We start from the raw sequence: 25,923 nt of genomic DNA, 5'->3' as shown, positions 1-25,923 counted from the left end.
TTCTGCGAAAGAAATATAAATGTCAATCTGATCTCGTTTGACATAATAAATTGTCTCAAAGCATACATCGATGTGGCGCATTGCTCACTCAGTATGGGATAATAATTGTTTAAAATTTATGTTGAATTAAGTTACAAATTCAAATGTTAGATCAACTGTATCTCTTCAGACGACTCAATTAATAATTTTTATTAATTCCATGAAAAATTTATGTTACTTCGCTGTTATAAATAACGTCCACGTAACACTTCGAATGCAGGGAAAGTTGCCGAAATCGAGAGGACTGCACTTATCTTATAATATCGTTCGTTTCTTTATTTTTGAGAAGTGGTAGCCTCAACAAATTTTACGGATGTTCTTTCGTACTCGATGTTACTTGCTATCTCTCCACTATTGTGAGAATTATATTTTGCTCAAATTTATTAAACATCGTCGCGATCAGACTCGACTCTCTCGTTATGATACGATCTCTCGGTGCAAAGCCGGTGACCTAACTAAAGGCATATATATTCTCCTTCAAGTTCTTTCACCGCCGCGTTGGATTGTCCCCATGGTTCTTCGAAAAGGAACTCCCAAATTTCGTTATTATCACCATCGGTCGTACGCGAATTACTATCATTACAGCCTCTGCTTGCGACTCGGAGGAAGAGAGTCTAATTCAGGCTCTCTGGAAATAGCCAGAGGTATGAGCGGCAAAGTAACGTCCTGTGGCAAATCTTGTGAGATTCGATCTCTCTGCTGCACCGAACTTGGAACGTATTGTTGCCGAGCTAAATTTGTCAGCTTATTAGGTAGTATTCGGCTTTCTTAAAGATGTGACTCGGAGTATAAAGAACCGTAATGCCAATTCCATGATCAACTCATCCAATCCATCTCTTACACTAACGAATTATCCTTCCTTCCTTTTTTACGTGAAATTATTCCAATGAACTCGTTTTCATATTTTTTTAATTTCTTTGAAAATAAAATATTATTTATAGGGAAATGATGTTTATTCATGAGTTACATCGCTAACGTAATTTGTCCAATGTTATGAAACTAATGTTGATTCATTTCGATTAGTTTCAATTCCCACATCACGATTCGTAAATATTATTAAACTGAGTTAAAACTACTTCGACCCGTAATGTTAGTATTGAAAGAGTCAGTCGCAAATCAGATTTCCAACGAGTAAGATGGAACCGAGCAATGTATTAAATCCTACCGTTAGGTAATTTTTCTTTTATAAAAATTATATTACGAAATTATCATAATAAAATAGTTAATCTTACTTAATCTATTTCAGAGTGAAAGATGAGCCTCTTGATGAATCTTGCAATGATGATAATGATTACAAAATATTTGACCCTACACCCGTTACTCAAAATGTTAAATACGAAAGGTTTTGGCGAGAAAATGTAGTATGTGTTGATAATTATGTGCAACTATCACGATAAAACTTTTCATAAAACTTTTCTCATAATTTAAATTTTTTCAGGGCCAAATGCTTGGAGAAATTGACAAAAATCATGAAAATGAACTTGACGACATCCAAATCGAATTGGAATGTACAGACATGAAGCCCAATTTATTGGCGAAAATTGAATATTTCTCTCCAAATCACGGACAGTATAGTGATGATTATAAAACTGGAAGCACAATTAAATCAGAAACTGTTGGGACAGTGAAGAAAGAAATTTTTAGCGAAAAAGAAAGTGATTTGAAGTTAGGTTATGGACTCTGCGAGAAAAATGAAACAGGAAGTGTTTCAAAAGAGATTAACTATAATCATAGGCTAAAAACTCAGACTGAATCAGCCCGTAATGGCAATATCATACCTTCATGTGGTATTTGCGGAAAAGTGTTCAAACGAATAGGTCATCTCAATAGGCACATCAACTTGGTGCATCGTAAAATAAGACATGCATGCGATATATGCCAAAATACGTTCTCAGAGAAGAAAAGTCTCAGAAATCACATCGATTCGGTGCATTATAAAATTATGCATCCATGTGATGTATGTCAAAAGACATTCTCAAACAGGAGTAATCTCAGAAAGCACATCGAGTCGGTGCATAATAGTGTCAGATATGAATGCGATATATGCCAAAAGACATTCTCAGATAAGGGTTATCTAAAAACCCACATCGATTCGGTGCATCGTAAAATAAGACATGCATGCGACATATGCCAAAATACGTTCTCAGAGAAGAAAAGTCTCAGAAATCACATCGATTCGATGCACAATGGTGTCAAATATCCGTGCGATAAATGCCCAAAGAAATTCTCACACAAGAGTTATCTCAAAACCCACGTCGAATCGATACATCATAAAATTACGTATTCTTGCAATAAATGTCAAAAGACATTTTCAGAAAAGGGTTATGTCAAAACTCACGTCGATTCGGTGCATAATGGTGTCAGACATGCATGCGGTATTTGCCAAAAGACATTCCCACGCAAGGGTTATCTAAAAAAACACATTGATTTCGTGCACAAACAAGTCCGTCATGCATGCTATATTTGCCAAAAGACATTCTCAAATAAGGGTTATCTAAAAAAACACATTGATTCGATTCATAATAGTGTCAGACATGCATGCGATATTTGTGAAAAGACATTCACAACAAAGAATTATCTCCAAAACCATATCGACGCTGTGCACAATGGAATTGGCTTCGCATGTGATATGTGCACAAAGAAATTTACTGCGAAAAGTAGTCTGAAAGCCCATATCGATGCTGAGCACAATGGAATCACCCACACATGTGATTTCTGTGGAAAAAAATTTAAATATCAGACTCAACTCCGTAAGCATGTCAAATCCTCACATAGTGGTATCGTATATTCATGCGAGACATGCGGCAAGACATTTGGACAGAAAAGAAATCTCAGAGCTCACATCGATATGGCGCATCGCTCACGCAATCAGACCTAATAAATGTATTAAGTTTATGTTCAATTAAGTTACAAATTCAAATGTACGATCACGTGGATCTCCTTAGACGACTGAATTAATAATTTTTATTAATTATATGATCAATTTCTCTGTAATGTGTTTTTTTTCTACCTATATAAAATGTTGCTCTCTCCTAAAGTCCTCGGCAGATGATCCGGTCGAGGCTGCAGACCCCTTGATAAGCTTGTGGCGTCGAGTCCATCCACGAGGACAGACTTACCATCTCTCGACTCTGTGTGACAATGATATGCGCCTAAGCACGAATTATTCTTCATTTTTTTACGTGAAATTATTCGATAATTGGACGTGTAATGAATTATAGTTGTTGCTAGGAACATTTCTTAGTGATCATTTATAGAAAAATTATTGTTATTCATGAGGTAGATCAATAACGAATTTCTTTAATGTTGAAACTAATGTTGCTTCATTTCCATTACTTTTAATTTACATATCAAGAGTAGTAAATATTATTGAATTCAGTTCTATTTCGACTCGTAACGTAAGTATTGTAAGTCGCAAATGATATTTCCATCGAGGAGATGGAATCGAGCAACGTATTAAATCCTACCGTTAGGTAATTTTTATTTCATGAGTATCAAAATATAAAAATATTGAAACATAATCATGTAATCTTAGTGATAAAAGAGCCTTGTGATGAGCCTCTCATTGATAATAATATATAATCAATTATAAAATAATTGGCACGACACCCGTTATTCAACATATTAATTACGGAAGGCTTTGGCAAGAAAATTCAGTAAGTGTCGATAATCATCAATAAAATTTTCCTAATAATTTTATTTTTTTTCAGACCCAAGAGCTTCTTCAAGAATGTGACGAAAATCACGAAAATGAACTTGGCGACGTACAAATCGGGTTGGAATGTACAGACATGAAGCCCAATTTATTTGCAGTTGCGTGTGGATCTCTTCGGATGACTGAATTAATAATTTTTATTAATTATATTATCAATTTCTCTGTAATTTGCTTTTTTTTCTACCTTTATAAAATGTGTATAGGCTCTTTCCTAAAGTCCTCGATAGCCGAGCTTTTCCAATTTCATTGAAAACTATTTACCGAAATTAAAAATCAGACATATTTCGTTGGCGAAAAAGTGTCCCTTCCAAAATTTAGAGTCATATCTTCGTTTTCAAATTTACGATTTCTACATCAAGAAAACTAACCGCATATACAGTTATACGCAATAAAATCGCGGGACATAAACTGCATAACTCGGAGCGAACTACTGGTGGAAAAAGAAGTAATTTAATTTGATTTCTTTACTGATGGGGTCGGAGTTATAACCTTATAGGGCCACGATGCAAGTACACAATAGATAGACAAAGAAATGAGTAAGAGCCACTATGTTTTATTACTTTGAAGCCAGAGTTTCGGTGAGCGATGTATACGGGGTAAAAGTATGGAAACACCTGGAAATTTTGCGAAATAAACACAGAAAAAAAGTCTTGTGGTTTTTTTTTCATTAACGAAGTCAATTTGGGGAAGCTAAAATACTAAAATACGCGAAGTGGCATCTTTCAGCACTGGCACGTCGACTTATTCTTAAATTATATGATCTTTAATAAAAAAGCGTTTATGTATTGATTAACTTACAAAACAAAAGAATATGTTTTATTTTCATAATGAATGTACCAATTTATTCATTACATTAGTATTTTTATTCAATAAATCAATGCACAAAAAAAATACCTCAAAAAAATTACTTCTACCACAAACCGTAGGAAAATTTGCTTTAAGGAGGTTCCCTTGCAAAGTTCGCAAGAAGTACATATATCAATATCGATAGATTTTGACCTCCCGAATCCAATGGTATAACCCTCATATGCCCAAGCCAGGCAAAATCTCGAGAAAAACGCGATCAAAGTTTCGAAAATTAACATGGGCAACATAGGAATTTATGAACTTTTGAGCTACATTTACAATTTATGAAAAAAAATCAAAGTTCGCAGAGGAATGATTATATACAAATTGTAGAGAAAGTTCTTATCTTTCAAAAACCGTGTCTCAAAGTAGAGGTAGCCTGTTGTTTTTTCAATATTTTTTTAATAAAAGACGCGAAAACACGACTTTTTCGGCTCGTTTTAGGGCTAGCAGACGACAAGCCAGCTAACTTAACCCATGTTACTGCGCGAACTCTCAATTGACTAGCGTGTTACCCGAGGGAACCTCCTTAACATAGTATTTTCAATAAAATGTTTGTAGAACAGCTTTCTTCTCCTTTTTTTCAAAATAATTTATTCTTAAAAATTGTTTTTAAAGAAATTTCATCAAGCTCTAGATTTTTTAGTCGAAGTGGATGTCGTCGATTTCATAATTCTCAGACAGTTCGTAGTATTTATCTAGCTGTTTGTAATTGTCAGATAGTTCGTAGTATTTATCTAGCTGTTCGTAATTGTCAGACCGTTCGTAGTATTTATCTAGCTGTTCGTTGCACCATTCTGGCTGATTCAATTTGACGTATTGGCCCATACCCACGAGCAGCAAATCGATCATTTCGCTCGAGTATTTCGACAGCTCGTGAAACCGATTCCTGGGATGAATCAGTTGTACCTGCCATGTGGCATACGGACTAAGAACAGGCGTATTATTGGCTATTTTTTCATAAACCATGTTTTTGATAACTGGGACGTGACTTTCACGATGTTGAGTCATCGAGTATTCGATGGTCTGCTTGGCATTCGGAATCATGTATATTCTGTTGTCGCATCTGTAAAATGAGTGGCCCAAATGGATCATGATGACTCTGTAGTCTTGCAACAATTCGCGTAATTTAAGTTGGACTGTTTTATTTGGCGATGTGAAGTCGATACCGATTTTATTGAATTTCACGGCGTTGCCTTCGAATCCGTGCTCTATGTCAGCTTTTAGCGTCACTTTCTGCCCGTGCAACAATTTTTTGATATTATTTTTGTGCTCATTGTGTTTCCACGTATAGAATGGCTTCGACCATCCTTCTTCGCCATGGAAAGCGACATTTGGAAGCACGAATTGATCGCGGTCGTAGACTATGGCTTTGTATTGCAACATTTTATTTCTTAATTTGTCAAGAAAGCTCGAAAAGTAAGTCATTATATCATCGTTGTGTTTCGAAGTCTTCAGAATATTTGGTAAATTATAATAACCGAAAAAGGCGTGAGCAAACGGAAAGACGTTGCGCTTAACGGCACTGGTGGCTACTTTATAATGCTGCATCACAACATTGTTTTGGATCTCAAGCATCAAATCATTGACTGCCTTGTCGAGGTTGTTATTGCCCGTAACGACTGCTTGGGAACCACGAGCGTTGATGTTGGCAATGAACTTGCCGAGCCCGATCTTGTATTGGTACTCGTCCATGATTTTGTACAATTCCACCATGACGTTTATACCTTCTTCAACCTTTTTGAAAATCCCTAAAAATTCTCCCTGCACTTTGAAACCTTTGGTCATATCTTTGATCTGCTCCATAACGTTTTTCAAGACGCTCTGGATCTGCCACTGGCTGACGACGAGACCTGCCGACGATTTACCTTTGAGTTTCTCCTGCACCTGATCGACACTGTCTTGAATTTTTTTGCAAACAGGAACGATGACGCTGTAAATTTGGCTCTCATATCTCTTCAATTTTTGGATATCTTCATCTGCGCTTTTAATTTGGCTTCCAACCACATCAATTTTATTTTTATACGAACTAATTTTTTGGACGGTGGTCACCGATGTCTGAAAAATGCTTAATGTATTTCGAACTCGGCCAACTATTTTTAATACTTTTTCAACCCGTGGCTTTTTTGCCTGCAATTCTTTTATCTGATCGGAGCATAAATCTTCAATCCTTTTCGACAAGTTATTCATTTTATCAACGGAAGCTTCATCTAGTGACTTGCCTTTGTCCATTTCTCTGTGCAATTCCTCTCGAGCATCGTTGATTTCTTTTTTGATCTTTGAAATTGAATCGTCTTTGAGATCTAACTTTTCTTGTTTCGAAAAGTCATTAAGCATAGTTTGGGCATCTTCCAATTTTTTATCGAGTACATCCTTCTTGTTTTTGAGATAATCTGTCAGTGGCTCCAGTGATTGCTTCACCGCTCCGGGCAACTGGTATAAAGCATTTTCATTGACATCTGAATCGTCGAGGAAAGATTCGGCCGTAGAAGTGACTACGTTAATTCCCGCACCTACTGCCATTCCGATTGGACCCAAGAAAGTCAAGACCGTACTCGCCATTTTTACTATACCGAATAATGCGCTCCACATCATTGATCGATTTAAACTTTTTTGTTTCTCGATTAGTTCCTCTTTTCTCTGTCGGGCAACTTTCTGAAGCGCGACAGTTTCATCAATCAACTTGAGCACTTTTTTGTCCAATCTTTGAATAGTGTTATGTATTTCTGGGGCTATGACGTCGGTGACGTAAAGCTGAGCTTCTTTTATTTTCGTCTCAAATTCTTGAACGTAATCCCTCTTATATCCATATATAATCTGTGAATCTTTCAATTTTAGTAAATCATCGACGTCGTCTCTGATTGATTCAAAAAAGGTATTTAAGTCGACAACCAAATTAGAGTTGACATCATTTTCCAAATTGACGATTTTACTCAGTGCAGCAGTATACAGGTACCGAAGCACATTCACTTTATCTTGGGTCAGCTGCTTCAAATCTTCAAGTCGTTTTACATACTTCGAGATGTGATTTAGTAAGGATCGATAAGCTGTCAATAGAGACATCTTGGGGCTCAGCTGCCAGAATTGATCTTCGAGTCCTTGGAATTCATCTATTAATCCCGCGACGTCATAAAAATCCATGACAGCTTCATTATCAGTTAAAAGCCTGGAGAATTCTTCCAAAAATGACCCTCGTATATTGTCCACCTGATATTCTCTGAGATAGCGTTTGTAGCTGTTGATGGAATGACCGAATGTCGCTGGCTTCAGTAATTCCCATCGTTTGCTATTCAAATCGGTCAAGTTGCGTGTCTTGCTGGAATTAGTGTAACTGATATCGACGATCGCATCTCCTGGAAGTTCGACTATTATTTGTGGTTTCGAATCATCCAATCCAATGATCGTTACAGTATCTGAAAAGTTGTCAGGACTCTTAGTAAATAGGTAGAGCCTTATAGATGTTAAATCCTCATCCACTAATAATGACAATTCCAAATCCAATTCGTCGATGTCAGCATAAGATCTTGGTGAAAAATCATCATCAATACTCGGTAAGAATCTGCGGTAGGTATCGGAAGTACTCGTAAAAAATCTGCCGATACCCAGAAAATGAATCGGTGCATCATCTCCTATGAATAAATCGCTGAAATTTGCTTCTTCTTTTATGCTGAATAGGCCTAAAATTGACCTATGCTCGATTATAGCCCAAAATGGGGCTATGATCGTTAAGTGCAAATTTTTACCCTCAACTTCCGTAGAGTTATCAAAAAATATTGTATTAAAAGCAAATATTTCTATGAAATTTACATTGTCGCAGTTGGATTTGGGTACGTCGCTCAATTTGATGAACGACCCGATAATTGTTAATTTTTTGGATTTGGTATCGCACTTTACGCTTGGACCATTATGCATCAACCTGGCAGACAATAATTGTTTTAATGCTTCTAATTTCGGCAATTCCAAATGAATTACTTTTACGTCTAAGAGACTCTCAGCGGCATAATAACTTTCCGGTATTGAGCTCAATAAGTTATTTAAATTTTCGGTAATGTTATTATTTGTATTATGTTTGGTCACTTCTATTTCTTTTAGAAGTTGCGACGTTGCATTTTTGTAGGGACTAATATCTTCCTGAACTATCCAATCGGATAGAAATTTTCGATCTAAATTAAATATAAATTTGTACCACTGTTTTGATGATTCCACGTACTCCTTTACAGCCTGTAATTGATTGAGAATTAACGAATTGTCTGATGACACATCGGGTCTTTGGAGGAAAACTAAATATTTCGCATAGTTGACGGATAACTGGAGATTTTCGCTGGATACATCGATCGTTACATCTCTTGAGTATTTCACGATTTGTTCCATCATTTGTCCAGAATTTATCCCTTTCCGCGATAGTTGCATAAACACTGAGGAAAGACTGTTATTTACGCGTGAAAAGTAGAAATACAATTCTTTCAAGTCATGCTTTTGCTTTTCAACCGATAAATAAAATTGGATCATATCTTGCCCGATTTTTCTGACACTTTCGGACAAATGTCGCTTTAATGGGTAGATCAGACTGGTGCAAATGGACAGCTCATTCTGGCATGGCGCGTAGATAAAATCATTGCCGTCTAGACTCGCAAAGTGAATCGTTTCGTAGATCATGCGCTCCAGATCTTTCATTTTGTAACTCTTCAAAGAGCTACCACTTGGACTCTCGACGAATCCCAATCTATTCCAATCGTCTTTTCCCTCGTATTCGATGTGTAACGCATCGATGATCGAGGCAATTTTGTTCGATCTGTTAGGTGAGCTGAGCAGGTTTTTCAAATGATCCTTAACTTTTTGAATTTGCTGCTCGTTCTGTACTTGAGTGACGATGAGACCGATGCTGCCCAGAAATTTTTTTGCGTCCTCGATGGATTCTGCGGCTTTTTCCAAGAGAGCGTCGATCTGCTTATGGAACGAGGGAAAATCAACGAGAAGAAGCAGCTTTACTGCACTTACCAAGTTGACAATCTTGCTGGTAAAATAAATTCTTGGTATACGCTGGGCTGATTTGATTTCCTCGTTCACGATAGAAAAGTCCAAAAACTCGGTTTTCGTTCGAGTATTCAGCATCAAACGCGGCAGAATCACTGAATTGCTGGTCAAGTCGATGGTTTCGGAGGCGTGATCACTGAAAAAGTCCTCTCTCGCTCTAGAGCTTGCTATGAGCAGTACCAGGTTTTGATGTAAATCACCATTTTTTTCAAGTTCGTCAAATTCCTCTTGGCCAAGGCTGAATCCATCCAATATTTCTTCGGACAATTCGTTATTCGCTAAGGAATGAACACGTTGGTGACTGAATAAACTCAGCAAAAAGGTAGAAAAAATTAGCACAATACGCATGGTGTTGGTTTTACAATATGTCGTATGAAATTATTAAAATGATTTTATTTTGCGGCGTTACTTGCCCGAAATTCCCCAAGTCTATAACTAGGAGAAATGTGGTAAAATACTCGGATTTCGCCGTTTTAAAGCCTATCGTTTGCACGATTTTTGGTTAATGCGTTGAACAATTCCCTACTCCAGCAAAATCGTGATAATTCAAAAACAATTAATTGCCATATAATTTCGAATGTGTTCTCTTTGTACTTACACAATAAATACTAACATTTTCTGCGATGTTAAAAAAAATGAATTGTTTTCTTGTTAACTATCGAGTTGGGAGTAAACATTTATAAAACATAAAAGTCTTATTGAAAATTTTGAATACTTCTTGTACTGACTCTACCTAAATATTTATTTAATATTATATATGAATAATTTTCATTTAATTGTAATCTTTATTTATTAAATATTACTAGGAGCAATCGCATCTTTTGATTTATTATATTTTTCCTCGATTTTAATCTTTTTGTTTGTACTGACATCTTCCCTTCATCATTCTCGTCTTATCAAAAAACAGAATATTTGAATAAACATTTCGTTTAAGAGTTTTTGAGTAAGATTTTGTTTCCCATTTCTTTATATATTCGCATTGTCAAGCTTTGCATACCTATCACAACTCGTGATGCTTAGAGTCATAAAACATTGACAGTTACAAAAGGAAAAGTCACCAGCTGTACCTGGCACGACACGGAAGCGTTTTGTAGGCATTTCAAGTTTTACGACTTTAAAATTTTTGAAGAAAAAATATTTCTGTCTGACGAAAAATGAATAGAGCACATGCCTATATTAAAGTATATCGGGCTTAGCGAGAACCTATCGAGAGAATTTTTTCGGCGATACGCGCTGGTTAACAAAGCCGTATGGCACATCTGCTTGGCGGCTACATTGCCAAGTTCACAAGGACATTTAAAAAATATCGTAATGAAATAAGATCTGTGAATCGAAAAAGCTCTAAAAAAGTTCCAAAAAAGTTCTCTATATCATTGCTGTAAAACTATCATCTAGTAATAACATTATTATCAAAGACGCATGTATTTGTTCCTTTCGTTTCCATATCCCAAATGATTTATTCATTCTTTTTTTTTGCTTATCGATGATGGTAAATCTTAAAAATAAATAAATCAACCATGATTCGTTTATAACGTTAAAATCTGAAATCACCGATCGTCAACAATAACTCTCATCGTTATTAAAATATAGATGTTTCACATCAAAAATACACGTGGCTCTCTAAAAAAAAAATCTAAAATTACGTTAAGATAAAATAAAATATGTACTCTTGCGCCGTCGCCCGGTAATAATGCAAGATTTAAAAAAAGGCTGATGAGTATAAAAAGTCGCAAAAAAGCTTAAAATATTACCGGCGACTGCCGTCAAAAAAAAAACCAACAGAGTCGACAGAAAAAGAGATCTCGGTTTTTCGCTAAAAATCAGTCATAATGTTCAAGAAAATCGTCTCTGTCTCTCTCCCTCAACCGATCACGTTGCCACCGATGCCGTTGCTCTGCTGCTGTCTCGGCCGATCGTTGCTTTGTAGGCATTGTAAGTTTTACGATTTTAAAACTTTTGTATATGATCGGAAAAAATAATATTTCTGGCTGATGAAAAAAAAGAAGAAGATCAAACAAATATAAGATATTATTGATCAATTTTTATCAGTAGTACTTGAATCTTGAATCTACAAAGTAGATAAAGTGATTTACAGCTAAAATATAGATGATCTTGAAAAAAATTCGATTGATTGAGATTCAAATTTTCAAGCTCTGACGGTATACCTATCAGAGCTCGTGACGCTTGAAGGCATAAAAAATTGGACACTCGTAAAAGGAAAAGTCACTTGCGCCTCTGGTACGATATGTGAGCGTTTTGTAGGCATTGCATGTTTTACGACTTTAAAACTTTTGAAAAAAAATATTTTTGTCTGACAAAAAATGAAAGGAGCACATACTTATACCGAAGTATATCGGGCTTTGAGTACGCTTGTTCATAGCATACACAAGGGTGTTGTGTCACAATTATAAACGATCATGAAATAATGTCATGTGTGAAGAATACCGTGTATCTGAATCGTTTTAGAACAAAGAAAATGATCTCATATATCTAATGCGTACAAATTAATGACTCGACAAAAATTAAAAACTTTAATTGAATGAATAATAAACGAAAATCCTCCACTCTATATGAGTAAATTAAATATTTATTAATTAATGTAAATGAAATAATATAATTAAACTAATAATGTATGAACCCGTAGGAAAAAGTTGTGTGAAAAAGATTCGGCAAAAATTCCCCAAAGAAAATTACACAGAAAATCCCAAGGGTCATTCTGCGGGATTTACTAAGGATAATTTTGGACCGCATGATTCTGAATGATTTCTTGCATAAATTATAATGACTGAATCCTCTTGCGTAGCTGAGGTGCCATCGGCAGCCAATCAAGTGTTACGAGACGATCCGGTAGCCAAGTAACAAATATTTGTGGCGCATTTGCTTGGCGGTTAACCTACCGAATTCACAAGTTCAGTAAAAATATCGTAATATTAGACGATCTGTGAATTGATAAAGCTCTAAAAAAGCTCCAAAAAATCTACAAGATTGTGTATGCTAAGAAATTTTTCTTCATATCATTGCTGTAGAACGATAATTGGTAGTAATAACATTATTATCAAAGATGCATGTATTTGTTCTTTTTGTTTCCATATCCCAAATGATTTATTCTTTCTTTTTTTTTTTTGCTTATCGATGATAGTAAATCTTAAAAATAAATAAATCAACCATGATTCGTTTATGACGTTAAAATCTGAAATCACCGATCGTCAACAATAATTCTCATCGTTATTAAAAATACACGTGGCTCTCTAAAAAGAAAAAATCTAAAATTACGTTAAAATAAAATAAAATATGTACTCTTGCGCAGTCGCCCGGTAATAATGCAATATTTAAAAAAAGGCTGATGAGTATAAAAAGTCGCAAAAAAGCTTAAAATATTACCGGCGACTGGCGGCAAAAAAAAAAGCAACAGAGTCGACAGGAAAAGAGATCTCGGTTTCCTCGTTAAAAATCAGTCATAATGTTCAAGAAAATCGTCTCTCTCTCTCTCTCTCCCTCAACCGATCACGTTGCCACCGATGCCGTTGCTCTGCTGCTGCTGTCTCGGCCGATCGTTGCTCGTATTATCCTCGGCGCCGTCGTCCCTCCTACCCTCCTCCCGATGAAACGAGTACTCGCGGGCGTTGGGCAGGCCCGCCAGCACGCAGGCGCCCAGCGCCGATCGGCTGAGATTCATGGGGGCCGAGGCGCGCCACGAGTCGGTCTCGGGCTCGTAGCACTCGCAGCTGGGCACGGGCAGGCTGCCGTCGAAGCCGCCCACCGCGTACAGTCGGCCGTCCAGCACCGCCGTGGCGAAGTTGCTGCGCGCGTCCAGCATCGCGCCGCACGGCTGCCAAGTCGCGTTGCCACTGCTCTCGGGATCGTATCTCTCGCAGGAGCTGAGCCGATCGACGCCGTTGAAGCCGCCGAGGGCGTAGAGGCAGCCCCTGAAGGCGACGAGGCTCACGCCCGACCGGGGCTGGCTCATGAAGGCCAGATAGGACCACTGGTTCTGGGCGCAGTCGTAGACCTCGACGTAGTCGAGCACGAGCTGGCCGTCGAAGCCACCGACGATGTAGATCTTGTCGTCGAGGGCCGCTGCCGAGGCGTCGGAGCGCGGCCAGTTCATCGGGGCTATGAGCTGCCACTGATTGGCCGCCGGGTCGTAGCGCTCGCACGAGGACAGTCGGGTCATGCCGCTGTTGCCGCCCAGAGCGTAGATCTTTCCGTCTGCGAAGCGAAAAAGTAACGGCGATAGAGAGAAGCTGTCGGATTTTCTTTTCTTTTTTTTTTTTTCTTTTTTGGCGCTTTATACCGTGAACGCACGTGCTGACGTAGCACCTGGCGTGATACATGCAGGCCCGCTCGCGCCACTCCTTGCTCACCGGGTCGAAGCTGCGCACCGTGTGGAAGTAATTGTGGCCGTCGTAGCCGCCGATTATGTAGATGAGCCGGTCGAGGCTGCAGACCCCGTGATAGGCCCGGGGCGTCGAGTCCATCCACGCGGACAGGTACCATCTGTCGGCTCTGCGGGCGATCATGTAAAGTAATACCAATTATCCTTTCTTTGCACGTGAAACAACTCGGTATTTAGACGCGTAATGAATTATTCTCGTTGGCAGGGACATTTTTGAGACGCGAGATCATTTTTTTATTATAATTTTGATTTCGCAGTGATATAATGATCATTTATAGAAAAATTATTGTTATTCGTCAGATAGATCGATAACATAATTTGTTCCATGCAATGAAACTTATGTTGATTCATTTCGGCACTAATGTTGATTTTATTTCGATTAGTTTCTACTTCCACATCATGATTCGTAAATATTATTGAAGTGAGCTTTGAGCTAGTTCGACTCGTAACGTTAGTATTGACAGTAAGTCGCAAATGATATTTCCATCAAGTAAGATGGAATCGGGCAATCTATTCGATTCTACCGTTAGGTAATTTTTATTTTATGAGTATGATAATATAAAAATATTTAAACATAATCATGTAATCTTATCAAACCTATTTCAGAGTGAAAAAAGAACCTTGGGATGATCATCTCGATGATATTAATGATGTAATTGACACAACACCCGTTACTCAAAATATAAAATACGAAAGGTTTCGGCGAGAAAATTCAGTATGTCTTGATAATTATTGCATCCATCATAGTTTATTTAAACTTTCTTCATAATTAAAATTTTTTTAGAATCAAATACATCAAGAATTTGACGGAAATCATGGAAATGAACTTGACGACCTGGAAATCGAAATGGAATGTACAGACATGAAGCCCAATTTATTGGCAGTTGCAAAAATTGAAGATTATTCTCCAGATCAATGGCCGGATAGCGATGAGTATAAAACTGGAAGCAAAATAAAACTAGAAACTGTCGCAACAGTGAAGAAAGAAATTTTAAGCGAAGAAGAAACTGATTTGAATTTCGGACGTGGACTGAGCGAGAAAAATGAAACAGGAAGTGTTTCAAAAGAGATTAAATATAATCATTGGCTAAAAACTCACACTGAATCGGCCCGTAATGGCAATATTACACCTGCATGTGATATTTGCGGAAAAGTGTTCAAACTAAGAGGTCATCTCAATAGACACATCCATTCGGTGCATCGTAAAATAAGGCATACATGTGATATTTGCGAAAAGACATTCACACAGAAGGGTCATATCAAAATCCATATCGAATCGATACATCATAAAATTACGCATCCTTGTAATAAATGTCCAAAGACATTCTCAAAGAAGAGTACTCTCAAAAATCACATAGAGTCGGTGCATGATGGTATTTCACATGCGTGTAATATATGCCCGAAGACATACACAGACAAGAGTTGTCTCAAGAAACACATCGATTCAATACATCATAAAATTACGCATCCGTGTGATAAATGCCAAAAGACATTCTCAGACAAGGGTAATCGTCAAAAACACATCGATGCGATGCATAATAGTGTCAGACATGCATGCGATATTTGCAAAAAGAAGTTCACATCAAAGTATTATCTCCAAAACCATATCGATGCTGTGCACAATGGAATTGACTTCGCATGTGAAGTGTGCGGAAATAGATTCACACTAAAATATAATCTCAAAAGGCATATGGATGCGGAGCACAATGGAATTACCCATCCATGTGATATGTGCACAAAGAAATTTACTGCGAAAAGTAGTCTGAAAGCCCATATCGATGCTGAGCACAATGGAATCACCTATTCATGTGATTTATGTGAAAAAAAATATAAATACCAAACTCAACTCAATAGGCATGTCAAATCCTCGCATAGTGGTATCATACATTCATGCGAGACATGCGGCAAGACATTTGGAAAGAAAAGAAGTCTCAGAGCTCACATCGATGTGGCGCATCGCTCACGCAATCAGACCTAATAAATGTATTAAATTTATGTTCAATTAAGTTACAAATTAGAATTTAAGATCAAGTGTATCTCTTCAGACGACTGAATTAATAATTTTTATTAATTGTACGATGAAATTCTCGGTGTTATGTTTTTTCTGACTCTATAATATGTCTTTAGGCTCTCTCCTAAAGTCCTCTTTAGCCGAGTTTTTCCCCAATTTCACTAAAAAATAAATGTCGAAGTAGAAAATCAGATATTCTTTATTTAAGAAAATGCACCCCTTAAAAAAATTCAGACTTATATCTCCGTTTTCGGTTTCACAATTTCTGTACATCAAGAGAATCAACCGCGTACACAGTAACACTTGACAAAATCGCGCGACGTAAACAGCAACGATGTTTACGTCGATTGCAAGAGGGCGTCCCCGCGCACCATTAAAGCGAACACTACTATATAAAAATTAGAAAAAATTCATAAAGATACGAATGAAAAAAATTAGCTATTTCTGAACATCTGCAAGATGTGAAACGTCTTAATTAATCAATTAAAGAATTTTCATTCAATTTTTGAAAAGGACTTTTCTTTCCCTTATTTCATTGCATTTTTTAAACTCTGTAAAGCTGATTCTCTAATGATATACAGCACTTTCGAGTCGTTCTTTCATTCTTATAAAAATCGAAATGAATACTATACAAGTAGTTCCAGTGAATTCGACATCAATTTTGAACGAATTCGAAATTAAAATTTATTCGAATTTNTCGTAGCGCTCGCACGAGGACAGTCGGGTCATGCCGCTGTTGCCGCCCAGAGCGTAGATCTTTCCGTCTGCGAAGCGAAAAAGTAACGGCGATAGAGAGAAGCTGTCGGATTTTCTTTTCTTTTTTTTTTTTTCTTTTTTGGCGCTTTATACCGTGAACGCACGTGCTGACGTAGCACCTGGCGTGATACATGCAGGCCCGCTCGCGCCACTCCTTGCTCACCGGGTCGAAGCTGCGCACCGTGTGGAAGTAATTGTGGCCGTCGTAGCCGCCGATTATGTAGATGAGCCGGTCGAGGCTGCAGACCCCGTGATAGGCCCGGGGCGTCGAGTCCATCCACGCGGACAGGTACCATCTGTCGGCTCTGCGGGGCGATCATGTAAAGTAATACCAATTATCCTTTCTTTGCACGTGAAACAACTCGGTATTTAGACGCGTAATGAATTATTCTCGTTGGCAAGGACATTTTTGAGACGCGAGATCATTTTTTTATTATAATTTTGATTTCGCAGTGATATAATGATCATTTATAGAAAAATTATTGTTATTCGTCAGATAGATCGATAACATAATTTGCTCCATGCAATGAAACTTATGTTGATTCATTTCGGCACTAATGTTGATTTCATTTCGATTAGTTTCTACTTCCACATCATGATTCATAAATATTATTGAAGTGAGTTTTGAGCTAGTTCGACTCGTAACGTTAGTATTGACAGAGTAAGTCGCAAATGATATTTTCATCGAGTAAGATGGAATCGGGCAATCTATTCAATTCTACCTTTAGGTAATTTTTATTTTATGAGTATGATAATATAAAAATATTTAAACATAATCATGTAATCTTATCAAACCTATTTCAGAGTGAAAAAAGAACCTTGGGACGATCATCTCAATGATAATAATGATATAATTGACACAACACCCGTTACTCAAAATATAAAATACGAAAGGTTTCGGCGAGAAAATTCAGTATGTGTTGATAATTATTGCATCCATCGTAGTTTATTTAAACTTTCTTCATAATTAAAATTTTTTTAGAATCAAATACATCAAGAATTTGACGGAAATCATGGAAATGAACTTGACGACCTGGAAATCGAAATGGAATGTACAGACATGAAGCCCAATTTATTGGCAGTTGCGAAAATTGAAGATTATTCTCCAAATCAATGGCCGGATAGCGATGAGTATAAAACTGGAAGCAAAATAAAACTAGAAACTGTCGCGACAGTGAAGAAAGAAATTTTAAGCGAAGAAGAAACTGATTTGAATTTCGGACGTGGACTCAGCGAGCAAAATGAAACAGGAAGTGTTTCAAAAGAGTCGAACTATAAGAGGAGTCTCAAAGCACACGTGGGTATAGTGCAAAGTGGTATTAATAATGCATGCGATATATGCCAAAAAACATTATCAGACAAGGGTAATCTCAAAAGACACATGGATTCGGTGCATCGTAAAATAAGGCACGCTTGCGATGTATGCCAAAAGACATTCTCAAACAGGAGTAATCTCAGAAAGCACATTGATTCGGTGCATCGTAAAATAAGGCATGCATGTGATATTTGTGGAAAGACATTTACTCGAAAAGATCATCTCAAAATCCACATAGAATCGGTGCATAATAGTGTCAGACATGCATGCGATATTTGTGAAAAAACATTCACAACAAAGTATTATCTCCAAAACCATATCGATGCTGTGCACAATGGAATCGGCTTCGCATGTGACGTATGTGGAAAGACATACATACAGAATAGTCAACTCAAAGTCCACATCGATGCAATGCATAATAATATTACTCACGCATGTAATATATGCGGAAATAAATTCACACAAAAAATTAATCTCAAAACCCATATCGAAGCTGAGCACAATGGAATCACCCATCCTTATGATATGTGCACAAAGAAATTTACTGCGAAAAGTAGTCTGAAAACCCATATCGATGCTGAGCACAATGGAATCACCCATCCATGTGATTTCTGTGAAAAAAAATTTAAATACCAAACTCAACTCAACAAGCACGTCAAATTTTCGCATAGTGATATCATACATTCATGCGAGACCTGCGGCAAGACATTCGGAAAGAAAAGAAGTCTCAGAGCTCACATCGATGTGGCACATCACCCACGCAATCAGACCTAATATATGTATTCAATTTATGTTCAATCAAGTCACAAATTCAAATGTACGATCGAAAGGATCTCTTCAGATGACTGAATTAATAATTTTTATTAATTATACGATGAAATTCTCGGTGTTATGTTTTTTCTGCCTCTATAATATGCCTTTAGGCTCTCTCCTAAAGTCCTCTCCAGCTGAGCTTTTCCCCAATTTCACTAAAAAATATATGTCGAAGTAGAAAATCAGATATTTTTTTTTAAAGAAAAGGCATCCCTTAAAAAAATTCAGAGTCATGCTTCATATTCAGTTTCACGATTTCTACATCAAGAGAATCAACCGTGTACACAGTAACACTTGACGAAATTGCGCGACGTAAACAGTAACGATGTTTACGTCGATTGCAAGAGGGTGTCCCCGCGCACCATTAAAGCGAAGACTACTATATAAAAATTAAAAAAAAGTCATAAAGATACGAATGAAAAAAATCAGCTATTTCTGAACATCTGCAAGATGTGAAAAGTCTTAATCAATTAATTAAAGAATTTTCATTCAATTTTTGAAAAGGACTTTACTTTCCCTTATTTCATTGCATTTTTTAAACTCTGTAAAGCTGATTCTCTAACGGTATACAGCACTTTCGAGTCGTTCTTTCATTCTTATAAAAATCGAAATGAATACTATACAAGTAGTTCCAGTGAATTCGACATCAATTTTGAACTAATTCGAAATTAAAATTTATTCGAATTTAAAATGTACTTGAAATTGCTTAATTATTTGAGTTGAATTTTGTAATAAAATTAAAAGAAATGTATTTTAATTTAAATTTAATTTTATTGATTGCCATAGCTGGCTTTGCAGACCAGAATGAGACAAGCGCAGATCACGATAGTGTTACCAAATAATAATTTTAAATAAATAGAAGATGTAATTATGAGAAAATTCGATTTTATTGATTAAACTTTTGTACACATGAAATAGAAAAAAATTTTCATTTCCTTTAAGGTGATGCCGAAGCCCCGATTTCGATCGACCGAGCATTAAAAATGTAAATTGAAATAACTTTTTTACTAGACCGATTTTCGAAAAACGGCATTGTGGAGCCCTCCGTAGCTGTGAATAATTGCACCAAATTTCATCCCATTTCATCGGGTAGTTTTTTCGGAAAACAGGATCAAAATTTTTGATTACTGTTTTCAGGATAAAAGACTTTGATCCTGTTTTCCCGGAAAATTATCCGATGAAATCGGCTGAAATGTGGCGCAGTCGTTCACAGCAACAATAGGGAAGGCTCCGCAGATCTGTGTTTCTAAAATCAGCCTGGAAAAAAAGTTACGAACATATACATTATCTGTGCTTGGCCGATGAGAATTGTGGCCTAGGTATCGTCTTTATTTATTTTTGCTAAATCCAAAATCAAATAATATTACAATGGAGCATATTTTGAAAATAATTCTCAATTTTGCTCTATGGAATAATGAATAATACAAGAACATAAATACAGTACTGGAAATACATTTATCGTTATGACGAGGTTTGGCCTGGAGCCGCCAAGCAGATATTGCACAAATCTTGGTTGTTCAGCTTCTCCAGGACCATCTCGCAGCACTCGATAGGCAGACGTTTGTGAATCAACTCGAAGAACGGGTCCAGGGCCCAACGTCGAAAAAATCCTCTCGATAGTTTTTCGCACAGATGCAAAATACAATTCTCTTGGTGTCTTTCTGGGATCCTCCACAATTTATTGCCAAGCAAGAGCACGAAGTAGTCTGTATACGTGAGTAGCTCTTCCTCCTCTTTGGGTCCTAAGTGGATCAGATCGTAGAGCGACAGACTCGGAACGATTATTATCTCTTTGGCTTCGTTTGTGAACTCCTGATCATCACGAAGAGATTCTTCAAGATTCGACGACTTTTCGAACAAATCGTGTTTAGCAAAGAGTTTCATGATCGTCAGGGCGTCGCTTCGGCTGAAGCGATATCCTCTTGCCTCGAGATGTTCAGCAACGGCCAAAGCACCGGAAGCTAATCTCATTTTCAAGTCAAACAGTGAATTTTTTAGGAGATTCGTATCAATTGAAGTCGGAAAAAAGCAGTTGGACATATCTGCGCCACGATTCAAGAGCATATCGGTGATTTCTGGCGATAGATTCGCCACGGCGAACTGCAATGGTGTCTTACCGTCATTATCTCGGGCATTGATCTGGACCGTCTGATGGATGTCGTCGCAGATCTCAAACAAGATCCGGGCGAATTCATCGTGGCGGTCACTTTTGCAGATAACGTGAAGAGGTGTCCTTCCGTCATTGTCGATTAGATTCGGACTGGCGCCACATCTCAGCAGCAATTCGAACGCCTCCTTTCGGCGCAACTCCAGAGCCAAGTGCAGCGGCGTCCAACCCTCTTCGTCCCGGGCATCGATGTGCACCTGCTGCCCGACTTCGTCGCAGACCTTCAAGAACCTCTCGATCCTGTCGGGGCTACCGTAATAGCACAACCTGTGAAGAGGCGTCGATCCGCCTCGATCGGCTGCATTCGGATCGGCGCCGTTTCTCAGCAGCAGCTCGATCGTTCGTGAATCGTCGTCTTCGGCCAACGAAGCCAAGAGTAGCGGCGTGTCGCCCGTTTCTCTCTGTCGGAGATTGGGATCCATGCCGAGTTCGAGGAATTTCTCCACCGCGTCGTGACCGGCGAATTTGCAGGCCATGTGGAAATGCTCCGGACGGGTCTCCTCGTCGAAGTAATTCGCATCGAATTTCGCGTATACTTCGAAAATCAGCCAACAAGGAACGTCGTGAGGCTGCAGGCGATATTCAGACTGAGCCATGAAACAAGATCTAGCTAAACGTTGCAGCAATGCGACCTCGTCGAGTTCGAGGTTGCTTTCGTTAATGCCGGCTCGGATCACGAACACGATGAATCGCAGATATTCCTCGCCGCGATCATCGTATCCGGCGAAGAGAAGGCCTTTCGCCGAATCCCAGATAAGACGCCTGATTTCTTCGGATTGAAATACCTTCGAAAGGTTGGGAAGTTGGCCCTTCCAGTTTTCGATCAAAGGGCGCAGTCGACGGAGAAACTCACGTCGCTCCGTCTCGACCTCCCAATTGACCTTCTCTCGCAAGCACTTTACTTTTTCTAAATCAACGTTCTCGGCAATTGTTCGCACTCGCATTCGCTTTTTGAACAGTCGCGATGTAACAAAATTCATTTCTTTTTTCTACACAAGTCACTTGAGGCGCAGTCGCTGCGTTTATTTCTCGTTGTTCACACTGCCGCGTTCGAACGTATACTGATCTCCACGTTTTAGTGAGTAAAAAACACATGGTCGAATCATTAGAGACAGAGAAAGCCAAGTTGTAGTTCGAGAGTAACGGCAGTTGTAGCAGTCGTAGTAGCCGGAAGTATGTATAATAGCTGCAGCAAGTGGCACATGGCTACTTTCATAAGCTTTCTAATCGTTAATCGATGTACATCATAAACGTCGCCTATACTGCATTGCGTCGTCGTTTGACCGAGCAACTCAATCGACCGATGATTGAATGCCACGAGCTAAAAAATTCATAACGACGCGGCATCGATTATTGTTTTGAGAAAATCCCAATCTCTGAAATAAATTAACGGTTTACACGAATAATAATAATAAAAAAATCGAAAACTACCACGGCATAAATATAGAGTAACTGGAAGTGTTTTGATTCTCAGAAATTTTAGTTTTAATCAAAATGACAACTGAACAACGATAATATTTGCACCATCGCTCTGCTATCGGACCGACATTTATTTCCTCGACTTATTTTTGTGAGTTACAATTTTACCCTGGTTCAGTTCAGCGCACTGAAAAAAATTTCATTGACAAGAAAATACATGTTTTTTTCTTCCACGCACCATCAATCGATTGAGCATTTACATAAGGTAATGAAAATAGTTAAAATATCTCGGGGAAAATAATCTCGCATTATACCGAGTATTATTTAGATGGGAAGCGGCGAATAATCTATTATTTTTCGTCGGCGAGTAAAATTGTCGAGTAATCGCGACCGCGACGATCCGCCTACATTATAATTCAAATGAATTATTTGATCGATTAATTTTCTTTTTTTTATTTTATTTGTCTTTGAATGTTTAATTCTTTAATTAATTGATAAAAATGTTTCACATCTCTTGCAGCTGTTTTAGTTAATTTTTTAATTTCTTAGTGATATAATGATTATTTTCAGAAAAGTGATTATTATGAATGAGGTAGATCGATAACGTAATTTGTTTAATATTGAAACTAATGTTGCTTCGTTTACATTACTTTCAATTTCCACATCATAATAAGTAAATATTATTGAAGTAAGTTTGAGCTAGTTCGGCTCGTAACGAAAGTATTAACACAGTAAGTCGCAAATAACATTTCCATCGAGTAAGATGGAATCGAGCAATGTATTAAATCCTACCGCCAGGTAATTTTTCTTTTATAAAAATTGTAAGGAAGTAGTCCAGCACAGGGTCCGACGGTACTCCTTCCTTGTATAATATATCCTAAAATTCCTTCCGCCCGAGAGAGAGCTTGGAAATAAGCGAGCCTATTGGTATTGCGGATCGGCGCCAATTTATCGATAAGCGCCGAGTTTGCAGAGAGAGAGAGAGAGCCGTGATCAACGCTAAGTGCGTAGAAGGGTCTTGCGCGTACTGCCTTATGAGCAGACGAAAGCCTGTCAAGTGGAAAGGGAGGCCTATGATGACTGACGAGCCGACGAGGAGTTGATGAAGCGAACACTCTGTGTTGGACCTCGCGTGAAATAGCTTCGAGCTACCGACCCCTCTCGTGTGGGACCTGCGATGGCCAGCGTGTGTGAGAGTGAGTCTGCCATCCTGGAGAGCATCAACATCTGGCTACCTTCTCGTCTGCCCTCGCTATTTTCGCAGTCTTCGTCAGGCCCAATCAACCACCAATAAACCATAGAGTCAACGAATGTAAGTCGCCTATATCTCTCTCGCGTAATGCGCTATAACTATCTCTGTTCGTTACGCTCGATCTCTCTCGGTCTTGTCCCCGCCTAGCCCAAACTCACGACCGTCGTATCTGCCGCTCTAGCCGAGGTGGCCTAATCGCGTGTGTATATTGTACCGGAGTAAACTTATATGTCAATTGCGTGTTGGAACCCGATAACTCATTGTCGATTCATTGAATGTAATATATATAATCAGGCGTCACACTCGTGACTGGCGCCTTTTCTAATAATAAATTAAGCCTTGTTATATTTTTGCCTTGTTAAATGATCGAGTAAGTTATTTCGACACCCCGTTTATTCCGTTTACAGCAACGCAAGATTTCGCCGGATCATTCGTCTGCATCCCGAGGGCGAACGGTTACAAAATGACATTACGAAATTCTCATAAAAAAATAATTAATCTAATTAAATCTATTTCAGAGTGAAAGATGAGCCTCTTGATGAACCTTTCAATGATGATAATGATTATGAAATAACTGACATTACATCTACAGTTACTCAAAATATTAAGTACGAAAGTTTTTGGCAAGAAAATTCAGTAAGTGTTGATAATCAATGTCGACTATCATTAATGAATCTTTCCTAATAATTTTAATTTTTTTTCAGACCCAAGAGCTTCTTCAAGAATGTGACGAAAATCACGAAAATAAACTTGGCGACGTACAAATCGAGTTGGAATATACAGACATGAAGCCCAATTTATTGGCCAAAATTGAAGATTTCTCTCCAAATCACGGGCAGCATAGTGATGATTATAAAACCGGAAGCAAGATTAAACTAGAAATTGTCGGGACAGTGAAGAAAGAAATTTTTAGCGAAAAAGAAAGTTATTTGAATTTAGGATGTGGACTCAGCGAGAAAAATGAAAAAGGAACTGTTTCAAAGGAGATGAACTCTAAACATATGCTCAAAACTCAGACTGAATCAGTCCGTTATGGCAATATCATACCTGCATGTGATACTTGCGGAAAAGTGTTCAAACTAAGAGGTCATCTCAATAGGCACATCGATTCGGTGCATCGTAAAATCACGCATTCATGCGATATATGCCTAAAGACATTCTCAAATAAAAGTAATCTTAAAATACACAGTGATTCAGTGCATAATGGTGTTTCACATGCGTGTGATATTTGTGGGAAGACATTCACTCGGAAAGATAATCTCAAAAGCCACGTCGAATCGATACATCATAAAATTATGCATCCTTGTAATAAATGCCCAAAGACATTCTCAGACAAGGGTAGCCTAAAAAGGCACATCGATTCGGTGCACAAGCGAGTCAGACATGCATGTGATGTTTGTGGAAAGAAGTTTACACAAAATAGTTCTCTCAAAATACATATCGCATCGGAGCATAATGGTGTCAGGCATGCATGTGATATGTGCACAAAGAAATTTACTGCGAAAAGAAGTCTTAAAGCCCATATCGATGCGGAGCACAATGGAATCACCCATCCATGTGATTTCTGTGGAAAAAAATTTAAATATCAAACTCAACTCCGTAAGCATGTCAAATCGTCGCATAGTGGTATCATACATTCATGCGAGACATGCGGCAAGACATTTGGACAGAAAAAAAATCTCAGAGCTCACATCGATATGGCGCATCGCTCACGATAAACATAAACTGCATAACTCGGAGCGAACTACTGGTGGAAAAAGAAGTAATTTAATTTGATTTCTTTACTGATGGGGTCGGAGTTATAACCTTATAGGGCCACGAAGCAAGTACACAATAGATAGACAAAGAAATGAGTGAGAGCCACTATGTTTTATTACTTTGAAGCCAGAGTTTCGGTGAACGATGTATACGGGGTAAAAGTATGGAAACACTTGGAAATTTTGCGAAATAAACACAGAAAAAAAGTCTTGTGGTTTTTTTTTCATTAACGAAGTCAATTTGGGGAAGCTAAAATACTAAAATACGCGAAGTGGCATCTTTCAGCACTGGCACGTCGACTTATTCTTAAATTATATGATCTTTAATAAAAAAGCGTTTATGTATTGATTAACTTACAAAACAAAAGAATATGTTTTATTTTCTTAATGAATGTACCAATTT

The 25,923-nt window shown here is 37.9% G+C and overlaps 5 protein-coding genes and 1 pseudogene across 5 annotated transcripts; 4 read left to right on the top strand and 2 right to left on the bottom strand.

Moving 5' to 3' along the window:
• Nucleotides 1-1,149: 1,149 nt before the first annotated feature.
• On the top strand, nt 1,150-3,022 carry LOC106653722 (zinc finger protein 112-like). The gene is made up of 4 exons (XM_023460884.1): nt 1,150-1,210; nt 1,286-1,400; nt 1,478-2,418; nt 2,503-3,022. The coding sequence occupies exons 1-4, from the start codon at nt 1,176-1,178 to the stop codon at nt 2,915-2,917; spliced, it is 1,506 nt and encodes a 501-aa protein (XP_023316652.1). The 5' UTR covers nt 1,150-1,175; the 3' UTR covers nt 2,918-3,022.
• Nucleotides 3,023-13,130: 10,108 nt separating this feature from the next.
• LOC111694129 lies at nt 13,131-14,361 on the bottom strand (annotated as a pseudogene).
• Nucleotides 14,362-14,485: 124 nt separating this feature from the next.
• LOC111694093 (zinc finger protein OZF-like) lies at nt 14,486-16,232 on the top strand. The gene is made up of 3 exons (XM_023460895.1): nt 14,486-14,560; nt 14,637-14,745; nt 14,815-16,232. Exons 1-3 carry the CDS (start codon nt 14,505-14,507, stop codon nt 16,006-16,008), a joined length of 1,359 nt encoding a protein of 452 aa, XP_023316663.1. The 5' UTR covers nt 14,486-14,504; the 3' UTR covers nt 16,009-16,232.
• Nucleotides 16,233-16,725: 493 nt separating this feature from the next.
• Nucleotides 16,726-17,307, bottom strand: LOC111694127 (kelch-like protein 10). The gene is made up of 2 exons (XM_023460949.1): nt 16,891-17,307; nt 16,726-16,805 (listed from the first exon to the last, which is right to left on the bottom strand). Exons 1-2 carry the CDS (start codon nt 17,072-17,074, stop codon nt 16,726-16,728), a joined length of 264 nt encoding a protein of 87 aa, XP_023316717.1. The 5' UTR covers nt 17,075-17,307.
• A 135-nt stretch (nt 17,308-17,442) lies between these two features.
• LOC106653663 (zinc finger and BTB domain-containing protein 41-like) lies at nt 17,443-18,886 on the top strand. The gene is made up of 3 exons (XM_023460946.1): nt 17,443-17,525; nt 17,602-17,710; nt 17,780-18,886. The coding sequence occupies exons 1-3, from the start codon at nt 17,470-17,472 to the stop codon at nt 18,884-18,886; spliced, it is 1,272 nt and encodes a 423-aa protein (XP_023316714.1). The 5' UTR covers nt 17,443-17,469.
• A 4,373-nt stretch (nt 18,887-23,259) lies between these two features.
• On the top strand, nt 23,260-25,909 carry LOC111694104 (zinc finger and BTB domain-containing protein 41-like). Its single transcript, XM_023460901.1, has 3 exons — nt 23,260-23,309; nt 24,282-24,399; nt 24,468-25,909. The coding sequence occupies exons 1-3, from the start codon at nt 23,275-23,277 to the stop codon at nt 25,479-25,481; spliced, it is 1,167 nt and encodes a 388-aa protein (XP_023316669.1). The 5' UTR covers nt 23,260-23,274; the 3' UTR covers nt 25,482-25,909.
• Nucleotides 25,910-25,923: the final 14 nt, after the last annotated feature.

Source organism: Trichogramma pretiosum, unplaced genomic scaffold (assembly GCF_000599845.2).
Source record: "Trichogramma pretiosum strain Unisexual culture from Peru unplaced genomic scaffold, Tpre_2.0 scaffold133, whole genome shotgun sequence".
Taxonomy (NCBI): domain Eukaryota; kingdom Metazoa; phylum Arthropoda; class Insecta; order Hymenoptera; family Trichogrammatidae; genus Trichogramma; species Trichogramma pretiosum.
The sequence above is the reverse complement of the archived record's forward strand: the minus strand, read 5'-3'. Positions and strand labels throughout refer to the sequence as shown.